This window comes from Pogona vitticeps, chromosome 14, assembly GCF_051106095.1.
Source record: "Pogona vitticeps strain Pit_001003342236 chromosome 14, PviZW2.1, whole genome shotgun sequence".
Lineage (NCBI taxonomy): Eukaryota > Metazoa > Chordata > Lepidosauria > Squamata > Agamidae > Pogona > Pogona vitticeps.
This window is the reverse complement of record NC_135796.1, coordinates 621,808-639,463: the sequence shown is the minus strand read 5'-3', so window position 1 is coordinate 639,463 and position 17,656 is coordinate 621,808. Positions and strand designations below refer to the sequence as shown.

At 53.4% G+C, this 17,656-nt stretch overlaps 1 protein-coding gene across 7 annotated transcripts in view; it reads left to right on the top strand.

Annotated features, from left to right (window-relative positions):
- The first annotated feature begins 40 nt into the window (after positions 1-40).
- The window catches only part of DEPDC5 (DEP domain containing 5, GATOR1 subcomplex subunit), a 35,645-nt gene continuing 18,029 nt past the window's right edge, over positions 41-17,656 (top strand). For 5 of the 7 annotated variants that reach the window (XM_072983294.2, XM_072983290.2, XM_072983295.2 and 2 more), the window contains exons 1-21: positions 41-128; positions 2,832-2,955; positions 3,484-3,571; positions 4,005-4,051; positions 4,790-4,875; positions 5,906-5,989; positions 6,479-6,528; positions 7,303-7,372; positions 7,624-7,702; positions 7,953-8,014; positions 8,367-8,436; positions 8,896-8,968; positions 9,779-9,882; positions 10,460-10,534; positions 11,258-11,392; positions 11,809-11,870; positions 13,122-13,195; positions 13,910-13,979; positions 15,193-15,229; positions 16,520-16,640; positions 17,174-17,391. In XM_072983294.2, coding sequence (XP_072839395.2) covers positions 2,898-2,955; positions 3,484-3,571; positions 4,005-4,051; positions 4,790-4,875; positions 5,906-5,989; positions 6,479-6,528; positions 7,303-7,372; positions 7,624-7,702; positions 7,953-8,014; positions 8,367-8,436; positions 8,896-8,968; positions 9,779-9,882; positions 10,460-10,534; positions 11,258-11,392; positions 11,809-11,870; positions 13,122-13,195; positions 13,910-13,979; positions 15,193-15,229; positions 16,520-16,640; positions 17,174-17,391 — 1,663 coding nt within the window. In that variant the 5' untranslated portion in view covers positions 41-128; positions 2,832-2,897. Of the gene's footprint in view, positions 129-375; positions 519-768; positions 800-2,831; positions 2,956-3,483; positions 3,572-4,004; positions 4,052-4,789; positions 4,876-5,905; positions 5,990-6,478; positions 6,529-7,302; positions 7,373-7,623; positions 7,703-7,952; positions 8,015-8,366; positions 8,437-8,895; positions 8,969-9,778; positions 9,883-10,459; positions 10,535-11,257; positions 11,393-11,808; positions 11,871-13,121; positions 13,196-13,909; positions 13,980-15,192; positions 15,230-16,519; positions 16,641-17,173; positions 17,392-17,656 lie in introns of those variants that run through there. The other 2 variants (XM_072983292.2, XM_072983293.2) reach the window with 2 other exon arrangements.

Here is a 17,656-nt window from a genome sequence, read left to right as displayed (position 1 = left end):
ACTTCCTCATCCGGGGAACCGCCTCCTCCCCCCCCCCCCCGCGACGTCCATAGAGCAAACGGGCGCCGGAAGGAGCGTCCCGGGCGCTTCGGTTCCCCGGATGAGGAAGGATTCCGGCGCGGGCTCGGGTGAGTCTCTGGGAACCCGCGGCTGCCACGCCTCCCTTTTGTCGTTCCCTCGTCCCTGAGGGCCGCCGGCGGGAGAAAGGGGGGGGCAGCGGAGCTCGTCCGTTTCCCCCCCACGCCCCCCCCGTGTGCAGTTGCGAGAGAGAGAGGGAGAGGGAGGGAGGGGGCGATTCACGCCCCGCCACCCCCCGCGGGTCCACCTTTGGTCTGTCCCGTCCATGCAGGAGGCGGAGGCGGGCTGTTCCACTCCGAGCTGCCCGGGGGGGGGAAAGGGTCGGCCGCCGCTTGCAAGAGGGAGCAGCGCTCGGCCCCCTCCCTTTTTCCCCCTCCTTGCCTCTCTTTGATTTTTTTAATGCATGCTGAAAAGTTCGCCTCATAAACGTGTCGTTTTTGGTAAGACATTCGGGGTTTCCCGCCCTTTTGCAGACATGGGAGCCTTTCGGGGGTGCGGGGGGGCTTTTCTGGCGTTTCAGGAGAAGCAAACGGGGGATCCTGGGCGAAGGGAAGGGCCTTTGGGCGCCTCTGAGGAGAGGAGGGAGCCTGGCTAAGGATAATACGTTGCCTTTGTGGAGCCGGAGGGAAAATCGCCCCACCCACCCCCACCCACTTTATTTTTATTTTTTATTTTAATTTTATTTCCCAGACCCTTGGGCCTCTCGGTTCTGCCCTGAAAGGTCAGCTGGTCCTGAGAGACTTTTCAAAGCCAGCAGACCTTTTGGGCCTTTTTGGTTTGTTGCTGTTGGAACAAACGCCTCGTTTTTTGGACCTTCTTCGCACTCCGGCTTGCAGGAAGGGCTCCCTTAATAATGCACATTGCAGAAGAGCAGCTGTCAAACAACCAGATGTGTTTGTTTGTTTGTTTACAATTCTTTTTTTAGCTGCGCCGTTACCAGTGGTCTCTGAGTGGCATACAACAATATTATTGATTGGTGGATTTAAAATATTTTCTCCCTGCCTTTCTCCCTAAAAAGGACCCAAGGCAGCCTACATGCTGGAAAGACAATATTTAAAGCTGAAAGCAAGGAGTATACACCAGTGGTTAACATCCTTAACAGCTAAGAATATAAAGAGGCAGCATAGGCCACTAAAATATTAAAATAGGTATGCTAATGTCGAAAAAGAACAAAGAAATGCCGCTCTGCGAGATGGCAAACAAAGACCCAGTCAGAGCAGCAACACCTAACAGTCCATCCAAAAGCGACTCGTGTCTCCAGCCACGTAGGCAGTCACTCACTCACTCACTCACTCACGGAGGGACAGCCTGACTGAAGAGGAAGGTCTTCATCTGCATGTGGAAGGACATCAAAGATGGGGCCAGGCTGGCTTCCAGTGGGAGGGAGTTCCAGAGTCTGGGAGCTGCAGCCCCTTGAGAAGGCCCTCTCCTGTGTCTCCACCAAGCGCACCTGTGAAGGTGGTGGGACCAAGAGGAAGGCCTCTCCTTTTTAAAAAAAATACATATTTTTATTGTATTTTTTCTACTTTTTTCTCCTTAGGATCTTAACACCCACAGCAAGCTCACAGAGGGAGATGTGGTCTTTGAGATAGTTTGAACCCTAAGCCATTTAGAGCTTGATAGGCTCAAATCAGCACTTTGAATTATGCCCAACGTAGGATCTGAGCCAAGCCCAAGGCGCAGCAGTACAGAAAGATTTTGGCCATGGGTCGAAACAAGCGACGCCAGGGTGCTCGCTTGGTGGATGAGATGTTTGAGACCTGAAGGGACCCTATTCTGGGCAGCCACGCCCTCAAAACGAGCAGGGTGGCTGTCAGTGACTAGCTGGAGGCCAGCATGGTGGAGGAGGAGGAGGAGGAGGAGGAGGAGGAGGAGGAGGTATACGGTTCAGTTCAAATGCAGGAGCGAGGGTGACCTTTAACTAACCATTAAGAATATAAAACAAGAAACAAATTGCCAGCTTTTGATGGCAAATCCTCTTCAAGGCTGTGCATCAAGTTCTCGTGGGCGGTTCCAAACTTAACAGGCTGTTCTTAATGCCCCCGCTTCACATGGCTGATGGTGTGTAGAGGCCAGGTTAGCCTCTTCGCTGGAAAGAGCTGCAACATGCCCATTGGTTCCAAACTTTTCCTCAGCTCTAAGTGTTTGGAATTTATGGCCCCCGGGCCTCTACCTCCTCCTTTTTTGCCTTTTTGGAACGTGAGTTTCTTTTTAGCTGGGGGAGGGGGGAAGATGGCCCCTAATGGAGACCTGGGCCCAATATACAGCTTGCCCAAGGCCACCCAGGCTGGCAGAACTCACAGGAGGCCCAGTGGGGGAATCGAACTCGCCACCTCTGGCTCTGCAGTTAGCCATGACAGTCTCTGCACGGATTTGGCTGGAGTACCCACAGGACCTTCCCCCACCCCCTATCCTGTGTACCTCAGCCACGTCCAGATTGGATTACTCTATACCCTTTGGAAACTACCCTACATGGTGACATCCGGGCCCCTCCAGCAGAGGAGTTTCCCACGAGCACACCACCTTTTCGCTGCACAACAAGACCTGCTGATCGATATTGCAGCCCTCTGCCTCGTGAAATGGGTAGAAGGCATTAAACGTAGAATGGAAATGGAAGATAAATGGCTTTATCATGTGCTGTGAAATCATGTTGTCTAGAGTAAATCGCATTTGTGGAGGGGGGGTTGTCAGGCTTTGTTATAATATAGAATGAAAAAGGGAAAGATCTCTAATGTTTTCCTTTTATGATGTAGAAAGCAGGATGTTTGCTGAACACCTGATTTCTGCAAACTGAGAAGAACCAGCATTTGCCATTCAAGATGAGAACCAACAAGGTCTATAAGCTGGTGATCCACAAGAAAGGCTTTGGAAGCAGCGGTAAGTCATCGTGTCGTGTCGGTAACCTTTGAAGAGTCCCTGTGCCTTCTTGGTGCTGAAAGGCCCACAAAATAAGCATTTTGCCCTTTATGATGGTCTAGTCTTACTAACACCTGTGTAGGAAACAGGCCAATTCACACATAAAAGCATAATTTCCACCTACACGAGGATGGTCAACTCCAACAGGCAGCAGAGGTTTGCCAGAATCTATGACAAAAAAAAAAAATTCCCAGCCCCACTCGGAGATGAGTAAGAATTCCCTGGTGGCCTCCCATGTAAGGATGAAACAGGCCCAATCCTGCTCATATGTGAAACTTAGAGGAGCTTGGTGTGTTAGGCTTGTGCGATGGTCATGACTCTTAACCCCTTGAATGTCCAAGCTTCTCCCTCAGTTTCCTTATTTATTTATTTTTATTTAACATATATGCCGCCCACACTACCCAAAGGTCTCTGGGTGGCTTACAACAATTTAAATACAGTAAAAAAGATAAAAACAATTAAAATACAGTTTGTGTGTTTCCCTTTCAGATGATGAGCTGGTGGTCAACCCCAAAGTATTTCTTCAGATCAAGCTGGGAGACATTGTGGAAATTGCCCACCCCAACGACGAATACAGGTAGATATGAATCCCAGCGTGTTTCGGGGCAGGAGAGGAAAGCGTTAGGACGTGGTCTGTGGGAAAGGCCGTCTTCCCTGGTCTCTGTGGAACGACAGGCAGCTCCGGTGTGTTCAAGTCCCCTTGTGGTGCAAGGCAGCAGAATTGTGACAGGGGGACCGTGTTTCGTTTCCTCCCAGAGCCTGGCAGAAAGCTTTGACACCACAGGAAGTGTTGGGCCTGTTTGCTTCCAGGAGGGAGTGGCGGGGAGGTTTCCTCCTCTTTGGGCCACCGCCGCGCAGCATGAGTCGGGACCTGCTTTGACTCTCTTGTTGGGCCAGGGGTGAAGATGTTGAAGGGAGGAGGGTGCCTGCTGAGTTGATGCACCCGGGATCTGTAGAGAATGCCGTTGAGCACCAGCTGATGTGACTGTTTTCTTGTGTTGTGTTTCAAGCCCTCTGCTGCTGCAAGTGAAGTCCCTCAAGGAAGATTTACAGAAAGGTAGGGGGTCCAGTCTCTCTCTCTCTCTCTCTCTCTCTCTCTCTCTCAAGCGGTTGCCAGCGTTCAAACGGGTCCACAGAAATCAGCAGCTCTTTATGCTGTAGCTAAAAGATGGTCCCCGGGTGAGGTTTGGGTAGATTTGGTTAAAAGGTGTATACAGTCCGTTTAATTACATTCTAAACTGGAATTCCCAGCTTGTTGCTTTCCTGACAAAATGGCGTCTGAAGGGTCGGATGGCTTTGGCTTTTCATTCTGGGCTTGTTTGAGAGTGAAATGGCAGGCATCCCCGTTTGGATACCATAGTAAACTCGCATCCATGCTGGAGGCTTCCTCGTTCGTTTAATGTTTTCCACAGCGGGGAGAAAATGAGGGAGAGCAATCAGGCCGTGGATGCTTGGCCTGTGGCCGGAAGAGGGCCAGGCAGAGTTCAGGGCTATCTTGGTGGGACATTCCTTCAGTCTAAGCCATTGAGCCGCAACTCAGAGGTTGAGTTGGGTTGTGATTTCGTGACTTGACCCTGTTCCGTTTTCTTGTAATTTGTGTTTTTTTAAAAAAAATGTGATGCCGATCTCTTAGGCCGAGCCATAAATTAGTCACATTGGCGGCTTGTCAGCGGGGGAGGGGGATTGATTTAAACAGTTCCTCCTGGGGCATTCCTTAAAGCCTGCTGTGAAAGAAGCACGAGGACCTCGGGAGGCTGTGTCCTCTCTCCTAGCCAAGGGTTCTTTCCTTTTGCAGAGACCATAAGTGTGGATCAGACGGTCGCTCAGGTGTTCCGACTGAGACCCTACCAAGATGTCCACGTGAACGTGGTGGACCCGAAGGTATTTGTATCGTTCAAGCCATTGCCCTCGGAGGCTTTTTAATCAGGTCTGTTGCAAGGCCAGACCGAGGGGGTGGGGTCTTGTGTGTGTGTGTGTGTGTGTGTGGTGGGAAACATTATATCCAGGTTCCATTGGTCAAAGCCAAAGTTCAGCTAGGTTTGTGAAGGCATTTGAGCCCCTTTCAAAGGTGGCACCTGCTGTTAACGGTTGGGTGGTGGGTGTGTGTGTTTCTAACCAACCAACCATGATCACTGTGCTTTAATGCCATGTATAAATACTGCCATGTTATACATCTCCCTTATTGCCTCTGAGCAAATGGATTTGTCCACAGAAGCTCACATTAAAAATATAACTGTTAGTCTTTAAGGTGGCACAACATTTCTGTCTTCATTCTATTTTTTTAAGTTTTTGCCTATAATGCCTGCACAGGCTAACCCAGTTACCTCTTCTTCTACTGCAAGCTTCAAATTTATTACTGAAAATTTAAACTAATTCTGCTCCAGTCTTATTACCTCCCACATAATGCCAGACTCCCTCCATTTTGTTATTTTACGAAAAGATTGGCAGGAAGCGGGGGGGGGGAATGACCCAAGGTGGAACGGACTCATCCAGGTGAAGTCCCCTCTGTGTTTTATTGGAAAAGTGATAAACAGGTTATGGCTACAGGGCAGCTAATGCGGCCACATCCCTCGAACCAGCAGCTCAGTGGCCGCTAAAGAAGTCAAGGGATGTTTGCCAAACAGAAGACAAGGCGAGCGCGTGCTGTGTTGGCCATCCAGGGAACAGACAGGGAGTCAGAAGGGCTGGTTTATGCCCTGAGGAGCCTTTTCAACACTGAGCTGCTTAAAATTTGTAGCTTTATTTTGCAAATAATTGGGAAGATGTAGACCGAAAGAAAGGAGGAGAGGTTTCATACCTTTCTGCAGAGGTTCACTCATCGTGTCAGCTGCCGATCCTCCCCCTGGAACAGAAAACAGAGGTCTTGGGTATCAGCGGCCACCTTGCATTGCCTTTCTCCCTCCTTTTTCAGGATGTGACCCTTGATTTGGTGGAGCTGACGTTCAAGGACCAGTACATTGGCCGCGGGGACATGTGGCGGCTGAAGAAGAGCTTGGTGAGGAAATGGCTTCGAACGAGGGAGAAAAAGTGCCCGCGCACCATTCTTAATGGTCGTTTCCTCCCAGAGGAGGAATGGGCTGCCGGGAACGTGGTTGGGAGGCTGAGCCTTTTGCCAGGAGGACCTGTCCTGAGCAGCCTGGAGACCCGGCTTGGTGGCCAGAAGATCCTGTCACAAACAGGACCCCTTGGCCTCACGGCACAACTGCAGGGGGTGGTTCGGCTATGAAGGACGCACAGGGGAGGGGGCAGTGCTGACCATGGTGTGGAGTACGTGGAGGAAAGAGAGGGAGAGGGAGCAAACAGGCGCTCGGCCGTCCTCTGCCCTCTCAGGCTCTTGAACCTTGTGCAAAAGCGGCCTGGAGGTTCTCGGATTGAGCCACGCGGGTTAGAAACCGGCTCCCTTTCATAGCTGGAGGGATGAAGGACTGTTTGTTTCAAGCCAAGCTGATTTGAGTGCTGAAATTAATTCTCCCCGGTTCCTTAGGTCGGCACCTGTGCTTACATCACACAGAAGGTGGAGTTTGCTGGCATTCGGTGAGTGTCCTCTTGTGCTGCCCTAGCCTTTCTTTCTGCCCTTTTCTACCCACCGCTGGCCAAGGGGCCTGACTTAGCCGGGTTGCCCCAAAGGAAGGGCAGTGGCCCAAGGGCTCTGCCTGGCTGCTCTGCTCTGAGGGACTCCATCCCACAGAGGGAGAAGGTTGTTGCTTCCCAGCCCCCTCAAGACCCTCTGAGCGGCGCCTTCCAGCCCTTGGGTCCCCTTGCCATTTCCAAAGGGTTCAGTGCTTGGAAGGGGACAGAAGGAAGCTCCCTTCGGGCCGTTGTCCATCAGGGTGCTCCACGCAGGGCTCTGGCAACCCCAAAGATTGGCTTGGCTAGCCAGGAGATTGCCCTGGGTTGCCCTGGGGAAGGCCCAGCTCTGAGCAGCCTGTCTGCAGACCCTGTGCAACAAGGATAGGCTGAGCTGGCCAGGAAAGAGAGCTGGCGAATGAGGGGCCCCGTGCCTGAGGCTTGGATCATTAGAAGATGGATCTAAAGGTTCAGCTGCTGCCCGGGTGAGTCAAGTCAGGGAGCGATCACCTCGAAGGCTTGTCCGTCAGCAGTCCTAGGAAAATAGGTGTGGTGGGCTGTGCTGTGCAAGTGCCTTGGGGTGGATCAGGATCTCTGCGCTTGCGGGTCTGTTGTTTCTGTCTCAGACCCTTCGGTGTGGCTCTCCTCCTGCTGTCCCCACGCCCCTCTGGGGGGCACTCCCGTGACTCTGGCCCCTATAACAGCCAGGGTCACCCTGTTGACCCTTGGTTTTCCTTCCAGGGCTCAGGCGGGCGAACTCTGGGTCAAGAGCGAGAAGGTCACCTGCGGCTACATCAGCGAGGACACGCGGGTGAGCTTCCTTCCCGGAACGTTTCCTCCCACCCTTTCCCGCCCTCCTTCTGGGCCTCTGGATGTGCTGCTTGCCCTTCTGGGGGAGGGCAGGCCTCGCTGCGGATGCAGGGCCATTCCCTGTGCCTGAACTGGGAGACGCTGGGCAGGCCGTTTTCCCCTTTGGCCTCATGGCTCCTTCATGCCGGCCGCCTGCTGAGACGGGAGCCGCCCGGTTCCCATCTAGCCGCTTAGGGTGCTGTGCCTTTGCAGGTGGTGTTCCGCTCCACCTCTGCCATGGTCTACATCTTCATCCAGATGAGCTGCGAAATGTGGGATTTTGACATCTATGGTATGGAGGAAGAGGGGGCCCTGAGGACTGGCCCCACACCTCTCATCCAGATGAGGGTGGCTGGGTAGCTAAGCCCTAGCAATCTTGCCCCTGCCTAGAAGGGGAAGGGAACCGGGGGGCTGCGGCAGTGGGGGAATAAGTTGGTTCCCTGTTTCATGGTTGATGCTGCTGCTGCAGAACAGGAGGGGGGGATTACTTACTCCCTTTGCACCTAAAATGTCCTGACGATTTCTGCCACCTCTGTTTACAGGAGACCTTTATTTTGAGAAAGCAGTGAACAGCTTCCTGGCTGATCTTTTCATCAAGTGGAAGGTAACCGTGGGTCTTGGGCCCCACCCAAGGGAGCAGATCCCCTTCCCGTTTGGGGGTCAGGCAGGGCCCTCCAGCGTGCTTCTCACCCTCTGCCTTGAGCCACCAAGGCCGCCGGGTCCGCTCAAGAGGAGCACCTTCTCCTCTCCCCTCCTTAAGCTGTGTCTCCATGCCTGGGGGGGGGAACACAGAGGAGCTAAAAAGGGCCCGGGTTAGTTGAAGCTGCCTGCTGCTGTCCAGGAGGCGTGGATGGTTCACACGCAGCACGCTCGGTGGCCCCATCATGAAGGCAGAAGTTAGGGGGCTGGGGAAAGGGGAGGCGATCCTCACTTGCGCCCCTTGTCCTGTTGGACAGGAGAAGAACTGCAGCCATGAAGTCACCGTCGTCCTGTTTTCCAGAACCTTCTACGAGGGCAAGTCCTTGAGTAAGTGGGCCCAGCCAACGCTCCTCTTTCTCCCTGTTCTCATTTGTGTTGGGGTTCCCCCCCCCTTTTCCTGTTTTACTGTTTTCCTCGAGGGTTTAACCTTCCCGTCCCCCTGCACACCGACACGGGAGGACACTCAGCCTGGTTCCGCTCCAGAGCACCACACTGCCCGTTCATCCACTGTGGTGGACGTGGGAAGCCACCAGCTTCTGTGTTTTTTTTCTCTCTCTCTCGCCTTCCGAGTCCCGGTAGTTCTCAGCCGGGCCGTGGGGTGCTTTGTGGCTCCCTGGGGTTTCATGTTGTCTGTTTTATCACTTATCCTAAGCGGCCCTGGGTCACAGTTCGGGTGCAGAGGTGGGATACAACTCAAATGAATGAACCCACGTGGGACGTGGACAAGGGGGCAGCCATCGAGAGATCCACAGGAGCTGTTTTTTATTTTGCTCTTGTCTATTTCAGATGACTTTCCGGAGGCGCAACGTTCCTCTATTCAGCAGGACCACGAAGGCAGGTTCTATGAGGACTTCTACAAGTAGGTTTTCTGTAGGATCACCCTTCCCCCCCCCCCCCGGTCTTTATAGATTTGGGTTCACATATATTGGCCTGGCTTTGCTGTCTGGGGAACTTTGAAAGTTTGCACCCCCACATACACCTCATGGGCACCCCCAGTACCACGCTGGGAGAGGCTGATCAAAGTAGGTGCAAGCAGAGGTGGTCTCGTGATCTTCTGGGTGGCTCGAGAATTGGGTCAGCCTGCCAAGGAAGCCGAATTTTCCAACTGAAATAAACTTTCAAAATTCTAACTTACTGGGGATGGGCGTGTGCGGAAAAGCGGGATAACTATGGGATAGACTGAGGTGCCTTTAAAAAAGGTCGGAAAGACAGCCACGTCGTTCAGAATTGTCTCCATCTCTATACTTTCTGAACTTGTAAAAAGAACTGCTGGAACTTGTAAGAAATGTTGGTTTCGCTTTGTTTTTGTTTGTTTTTTAACGTTCGTTTTGCTTCCAAAGTGTGAAGGCTAAAGCCTTGATTATGGAAAAAATAATCAGATTTCTCCTGGTTCCTGTCAGGTTCTGAATTCACCTTTATGCTTTCACGTCTGTGTTACTCAAATATCAGGGGAGCCGTTGGGGTGATGACGAGTAAGAGTCCTGGACTGGGTCTCAGGAGGCCTGGGTTCAGATCTCCCCTTGGCCAACAAGCTTGGGCCAGTCAGGAGGGCTCAGTCTGTCCTGCGTCCCAGGGCGGTTGCGAGCAGCCAGCCCATGTCTGCTGTCTTGGAAAGGTGGTTGACAAGCAGGACAGGCAAGTAACTGCAGGCATGCTATGCTCCTTTCAGGGTGGTGGTTCAGAACGAAAGGCGAGAAGAGTGGACGTCCCTGCTCGTCACCATTAAGAAGCTCTTTATCCAGTACCCCGTCCTTGTGCGTCTCGAGCAGGCAGGTGGGACTTCCTCCCTTGAATCTCTGTTGGCTTGCCCTTGTCCCTGGAGTGTTACGTAGCACGCAGGATCTGACCTTGCGTAGTAGAGGTTTGTCTCGCAGGTGCCTGCGGCTGATGGAAGCGTCCCTTGTGCTGCGTGCCAGTAAGTCTGGAGAAGAACCAGAAAAGCTGCCTTCTCTTGCGTCCGGCCTTTGGCCTGTCTGAGCCACCTCTGCCGACTCTGACTGGCAGCCACGGGTGTTTGGGGGCTTCTGACAGCTCAGAGCAATCTGTCCGATTGCAGCTCTGTCTGCCTTCCCCTTACTGGGTCTCCAAATATCTTACCGATGTTAGTTTCACTCAAATTTATCTGAAGGCCTGCCTGTGGCAAAAGCACAGTCCTTTCTAAATGGCAAAGACCAGCCCATTGATATGTAGATTATTTGATTTTCTGCTTCTTCAGTGGCATTTGCCCTTGGCTGGCCTTGAATCTTCAGCCTGGATGGGTAGAACGGAAATGTTTCAGATCAGCAGTAAAAGTTGTCTTCAGGAATTTAGCCACAATATAAAGATTTCCTTTCTCTTTGCGAAAAACTAGAGGGATTTCCTCCCGGGTTCAACTCAACCTCTGCGCAAGGCAACTACCTGGAGGCCATCAATCTCTCGTTCAACGGTGAGTGCAGACAACTGTTGTTACCAGTAGCAGAGGGAAACCTCTTCCCAGTGGCCGCATCCTGGCTCCATGGGTTCCAGTCCCTGTCTGTTATATTCTTCTTTATCTTGGGGGCTTAAGGATGAAAAGACAAAGACTTAAAAAAACCCACAAGAATTCATTGTTTGGGGTGTGGATTTGGAAGTGTCCAGAAGGAGTCCTCTAGTGCAAGGGTCCCCTACCCACGGACCAGTCCACTGACTTGCCAGGGCCAGGCTGTGGAGACAAATACCGCCCCCGCCGCATGCACAGACACATGCACGCCCCTCGCATGCATGGCCCCTCCCACGCATGCATGGACACCCACCTCCTGCCCGCCAGCATGCTAAACGGGTCCATGGGGGCCCAAAGGTTGGGGCCACTGTGTCCTAGTGAATGAACGGAGGAGGCCCGTTGGAGTCGTCGTGCTCGAGGCCCACCTCAGAACATTTTACAAGAGTTTTCTGTTTATAAAAAGGGCAGAGCTGAGCTGGGTCTCAGCGGAGGGATATTGTCCTGGGTACCTCAAGGGGCGAAATCTAATTTTAGTCCCCACTAGAGGCCACTGTCCAGAATCGAGGCCATGCCTGTGAATCATCCCCCTAGCAAGGACGTCTGTCTCCAGGGCGGGACGAGCGCCCTCTGAAGGTGGAAAAGGGACATTCCTGGATCATGTGTTTTGACGCCTGCCTTTGCCTCTTTCAGTGTTCGACAAACATTACATCAACCGAAACTTTGACCGGACGGGGCAGATGTCTGTGGTCATCACCCCGGGCGTGGGGGTCTTTGAAGTCGACCGGCTCCTCATGATCCTGACCAAGCAGCGCATGATCGATAATGGTAAGCACAGCTCGGATGGAGCGCCACTTTTAAAAAGGCTCTCTGTTGTGTTCGTTGTCATTTTGGGCAGCTGTTACTCTTCCCGTTGCTGCTGTTTGTAAAAGCTGCTGGTTCTAAGAGGCTTGTGCAATCGGAGAAAAGGCCTCCCTCGTCCTGCAATCTTTTCCCGCCGTCGTCCCCCCCCCCCCCCGTGGGCAGCCCGCAGACGGGAGGGCTCTGCACAGCCATGTCTCTCACTTGGGCTCTGCCCTCAGCGGGTCTCCTTTTCGGTGGGGGGAGCGGATGGGTGTGCACTCTCTCCTACCTTGCCTCCTCCTCTTCTTACGGCGCCCCGTCTGCTTTCGGCTCATCTGCCGGACGGTCTTCGTGCACAAAGACCTTCTCTTACCAACCGCCGAATCTTCTTGTCTTTGTAGGGATTGGGGTGGATCTGGTGTGCATGGGAGAGCAGCCCCTCCACGCTGTGCCCCTCTTCAAGGTAAGATCCTTCCCCTGCCCCCACCAGGCGCTCTCTCTCTCTCTCTCTTTTGAAGGAAAGGCTTTTTTTAAGCATAGCCACCACATAACAACAGTGTGCATAGAATGCCTTCAAGGGGTGGTTTGTTTGTTACCATAAAGTCCATTTATATATATTTTACAAACTGTTTTAAGTCACTGGGTCCCTTCTCAGATGAGACACGTGGGTGGTTCCTTGGAAGTTGACCTAGAATTGGAGAGAACAGAGGCAAGAACCAGGAGTCCTGTTGGGACTTTAAAGATCATGGGTTTGTTTCAGGGCGGACCTTTTTCAATGCCGTCCACTTCCTCAGACACATGGGATGAAATGCGTCATCGCATGTTTAAGCCCACGGGCAGATGGTCCAGGGATGATGGAGACAGGCAGAGGAAATGAAATTTCAAACTGAAAAAAAAAATTGAAAAAAAAAGAGCATGAATAGCACAAACAGTAAATTTCAAAGATGCACAAACTTCCTTGCCGTAGTTTCTGTTTCCGTGGTTTGCCCTGTGAATTTGGAGGTTGTTTGTGTTGCCCGACATCATTCATCTGTTTCACAACAGGTGTGAGAGAGCTGAGGAACGGAAATGTTTTTCTTTTATACTACCTTTGCCGTGCGCCAGGCTTTTTCCCAAACTCATCCGTGGCACACCATATCCCCCTTTGTAATTCTGCTTCCACAAGGCAAGCTTTCTAAAATTTGAGTTTTTATTTCAAATTGAGTCTGTTGACCCAAGTGTTTAAAAGCCTTTTTTAATATTAAAACAAATATAATATATTCTAGTAATATTTAATTTATGTTTAATCAATCGATCATGTTTCTCTGATAGATGGTACGGAAGGAAGGATCCGGTGGTCACTTAAGACAAAATCCACAGGGGCTCTGTGTTGGTTTTGCTCCCATGGATTTAACATGACTGTCACTTTAGCATGGGGGGGGGGAAGAAGAGAGAGAGACTGTTCTGGATATTCCCTCTAGTCGAGGTACAAATCTATGCACCTCAGTGGCAGCAGAAGACTCTGATTGCTTTATGATTCTTCTGAAGTGTCTTCAGAAAGACTCCCAGCTTCCGCCCCGGAATGATGGCTGAGAAAGGCTGGCCTGCCAGTTTCGGCATCTGGTCCCAGGTCCTCTGGGCTTCCTTCCCCCCTCCCCGGCTTCCCCTCTGGCAGGGAGGCCACCGGACAGAAGCAGCCTTGACTGACCTTGTTCTCGGTCTATTTTCTTCTCAGCTGCACAATCGCTGCAGCCCAGGAGATTCTCGCTTGGGGGACGACTACAACATCCCCCACTGGATCAACCACAGGTAGGCTTGGAGGGGGAGGGGGAGCCCTTGGGCAGGGACAACGGCCGCTGCACCCGAGGGGTCCCATCCCTTAGGCTGGGATGGGGACCCCCCCCACCAACCCACCCCTCGCCTTGGCCTTTCCTCTGGAGCACAAGCCAAGGGGAGGGAGCCGTGCTTGGTTGCCCCTTTCAGAATCCGCTGTGGGGGACACCTGACGTCTTCTTCTCCTGCTTCCCCGTTTGCCCCCGAATCCAGCACTTGGAAACCTCGCCAGGCTTTTCCTGCCTCTCTTTGTGGGGGCCTCAAAATGTGGGGGGAGGGACGAGTGCCAGCGCCGGTCCTCCCGCCCTCCCCAAGGGCTCCTTCTGCCCCCTCTACCACCTTGTGCACACGCCTGCTCAGAGCTGTGTGGGGAATTCTGGGAGGTGTTGTCCAAAAAGCACCCCCTTGGCACACACCCCTCTGCTTGCTGCTGTCGCAGGGGCTGCCCTGTGGCCTCCCTCCCGTTCGGCCCCTCCTTTGGGCGCTTCAGGGCCACCGTGTGCTGAGAGAGGATCCACGAGGGGCCGGAACAGACCCTCTGCCGGCTTCGGCTGCTCACGGCTTGCTCCTTTTTGATGGTTCCTCTTCTCTACCCCCCCTCCATACACCCACCCCCAAAGGGCTTCCCTTCTTGGTTCTGCTCTCCCTGAACCTCCAACTTTTCCTGCATCTCTCTCTCTCTCCGTTCAGCTTCTACGCCTCCAAAAGCCAGTTCCAGTGTAACAGCTTCACGCCGCGGATCAAGCTCGCAGGCAGGAAGGTGAGTAGATTCTGGAACCTTCCCGCCTCGGCTCTTCTGCCCCATCATGGCCTGGGACCCTTCGGAGTCGGCACAGCGAGGCGCTCTGTCGGCTGAGTCAGCTTTCGTTGCTGCCTTTGATTAAGGGATGGAGCCGGAGAATGGTTTCTCTGCTTCCAAAAAAAGAGAAAAAAATCAAATCAAATCATCCTCCTCGTTAAAGTATCTCTTCTTCTTTTTCCGTGAGCCGCTTCTGGGTGTGCAGATGATTGTGAAGGAATCCCATTGTCCCAAGCAGATCATGGCCTAGCAAGACATAGATTTCCTGGAGTGCTTAATGTCTACAGCGGGGTTTTTTTTTGGGGGGGGTGGGAGGTCTAAGGGCTTGCCTACCTTCCCCCCCACCTCCTCCAGACTGCACAAGATTCAAAAAAGGGCCCAAATCCTGCCTTGTTTGAAAGGGAAACAAAAGGGAGTGACCGTATGAATGTTTCCAGTTTGTTTGTTTGCGGGAGGGGGCTGATTAAGTGTCTTGGGAGATCCGGAGCAGAAACTGGTTGCTCCTGGAAGCCTTTTGGGGGGGGCAGCTCCCCAGCCCTTCCCAGTGTTTTATTCTGGTGGGGTTTAGGAGTGGCCCGGAGGGGGGACACACATATGGCCCCCGGGAGATTTTTGCCCCCCCTTCCTCTGCAGAACATCAGGCCCATTGAATACTCCCCCCCCCGGGAAACCAAGCAATTGGGAATATTGCAGAGGGTGTTTCTACTCCGTAGAGACAATCATGACCCTGGTCGTTTTGTTCGACGGTTTTGTTCTACTGTTTTACGTGATGTTATCATGTTTTTGTAGTGCTTTCCCCAAGTGCCTGTTAGCTGGACAGCAGAGTTCGATAAATCCTGTGAATCAATAAAGCGGGCTAGCTAAACGGATCAAGAATCTGGTAGACCCTTAAAAGGTTCACCTGGTTTCTTATTTTTTTAAAAAAAAAGATGTCCACAGAAGTCCACAAGAGGTTATACGAATCAGAACTGATTAGTGATTACAGCAGCTTGGTGATCCCTCTGGAGTAAACGACATACTGACTCTGTTGTAAAAACTCTGTTTTTTAGGGTTCCCTCTTTAGAGGCTGAGGCAACAGTCTCAATTGTGGAGCCCAAACTGATCTTTGGTGTCTGTTGCTTTCTGTCTGTTTTTCTCTCCTCCTTTTCTCTCCTCTCCTCATCGTGGATTTCAGCCACAGAGCGAAAAAGCGAAAAACAGCAAGGACTCTTGTGAGTGAACCGCATGATATTTTATTATTATTATTATTATTGCTCTTATTGTTCCAAGGGGGAACAAACATTGCCCAGGTGGCTGGGCTGAAAGGAAGCAGCTGCGGTGAAAGCAGTCTTGTTGGGCATTGTGGCAAAAGGCCACCAAGGACGGAAGGTGCGGGCCGGGCGCTGAGTTGCTGCTGTTTGGTGGCTGGGGGAGGGGGGGTTGCATCCAGTGTCACAGATTTAAAGGCACTCTTGTTTGTACGTTGGAACTCCGTGTAGACGTGTGGAAAGAAGACCTACGCAAACCCCTGGGCTTTTGCAGGCTTTACTCCGTTCTCTTCTTGCGAAACCTGCAGGGAAAAGGAATAAGCCAGGACTTGGTTTTCCTTTGCGTTTGTTAACACTTGGGGCAAGAGTTCTGGTTTCAAAGAAATGCTGGCCAACCCACCCGGGGATGGTTCTTCAGGTTGTTTAGTCCATGGGAGAATATTTTAACCCCAGTTTTCTAGCTTGCAGGTGGAGAAAACCCAAGAGTCTGCCCAAGCAGGACCGTGTCCTTATTCCTCTTCCTTCTCCTCCTCCCGTTCTTTGCATGGGTGTCTATCTGCCTCTGCATTGAACCAGTTTTGTGCAGCCTCCTCCTCCCCCCCCCCCCCCGTGGTGCTCATGCTTGCCGGGGATGGTGTGTGTATGTGTGTGTGTTCGTATTTAGCATATGTGGGAGACATACGAGATGAGGGAAGGTGGGTTCATGCGATGTGTGGCTGCTGCCAGTTGGAGGTTCTCCCCCCCCTCCAGGATCTGCCACTTTGTACATTCACTAGCCAGACCACTTGGCCCGTCTCTCACACGGGAGCGTCTGCTTTGACTTGACAGGAGTCGTCCAGGTCAATGGGGGGGGGGGGCTTCTGCTCCCATCCTGCACTGCTGTCAAGATCTTTCTCGCGGAGGCCCCCTGCCTTGAACCCGGAGTCTTCTGTAGTCGGGGCAGTGGTTTCCCCAGGGAGCAGGGCAGCCCTGCGTGTTGTCTTTCCCTTTCTGGCCTTTGGGGCGGAGGGTCCCAGGAGAGCTGTGCCAGGAGGGTGGGTTGCCCTGCCTGGGTGGCCAGTCCCCCCCCCCCCAGCCAGGGGTGGGAGAATTTCCATCTTCAGCCATCGCCTGGGCACCTTTGCTTGGCCCTTTTCACATGCGGGGGCCTTTTGAGCCAGCTGTGGAGCCCTGGAAGCTGCTGCTTTGCCCAAGGGTCAGGCTCCGGCCTTCAAAGGCGCTCCATGCAATACCGTGAAGTTATTTGCCTTTCAGCCTTGGGGGCTCCCAAAGAAGCGGAGAACGCCCTCCCCATCCAAGTGGACTATGATGCCTATGACGCCCAAGTGTTCCGGCTGCCCGGGCCCTCCAGAGCTCAGCGCTGTCCCCCTTTCAGGTCAGTGGGACCCCTGCCTCGGAGGCGAGCCGGGTGTCGCTGGAAAGTTCCCGTGTCCCCCTCCTGGCCCAGTTGTGGCAGAGGGGGGAGGCGGCTGACCACGGCCAGAGGACCCCCCCCATGTCCCCAGGGATGGTGCAGTGGATGTTGGGCTGCGGCAGAAAAAAGCCACTCTTTTGACTCGGGAGTGATGAGGCAGTGGCAGTCGTGATGCCCGTGGCTGTAGACGCCGTAGCTGTAGGTGTACGTAAGCTCCGAACTCCAGGCCTTGGGGGGGGGGGTCCACCTGTGGATTCAAAGCCACCTCCACCTTCTTAGAAGTTCAGGGTTCCTCCTTGGGTGGAAATCGGGCACTCTTCTGAGGCTGGTTCCACATTGGCGTGTCTGGGGGGAGGGTTTAAGCCATGGCACAAGGCCAAGAGTGAGTGGATCGGGGCCAGCTGACTGGTTGACTGCCCTAACACCAAAGCTGTCCTCCCTGGGCCGCTGCTACCGCCTCACCCAGCCACCGCTTCCTGTGGGTCTTCGCGCAGGTCAGTCCGGGAGAGGGAGAGCCGCCCCCGGAAAAGCTCCAGCTCCTACGACGTCTCCTGCAGCCCCTCCCAGCCCGGCCGCCTCCTCCCCCCGGAAGAGGTGAGGAGCCAAGCCTCGGACGACAGCTCCCTGGGCAAGCTCTCCAACATCCTGATGATCCCCCGCCCGCACCTCCACTACGAAGTCAGCAGCTCTTTGGGCTACCCCAGCGCCCGAGGTGAGTCCAGGGAGGGAGGGAGGGGTCCCCCGCTGATCCCACGGGACTTTGCTTTGGGGCTTGGTGGAAGAGGATTCTGGGTTGCCGTTTTCCTCTCCTCCCCTGCAATCACCCCTTGCACCCCCATGCCTGCCATGCCAGTTGCAGGCCCGTCTCCCCTCCCACTGGGCAGGATTAAGGGAGCAGCAGATCGCTGTGGGGCCCACCCACGAGGACTCTGGCAGCCTCACCGTTTCCTCCCTCCGCCAGTCCACTTTTCCCTGCA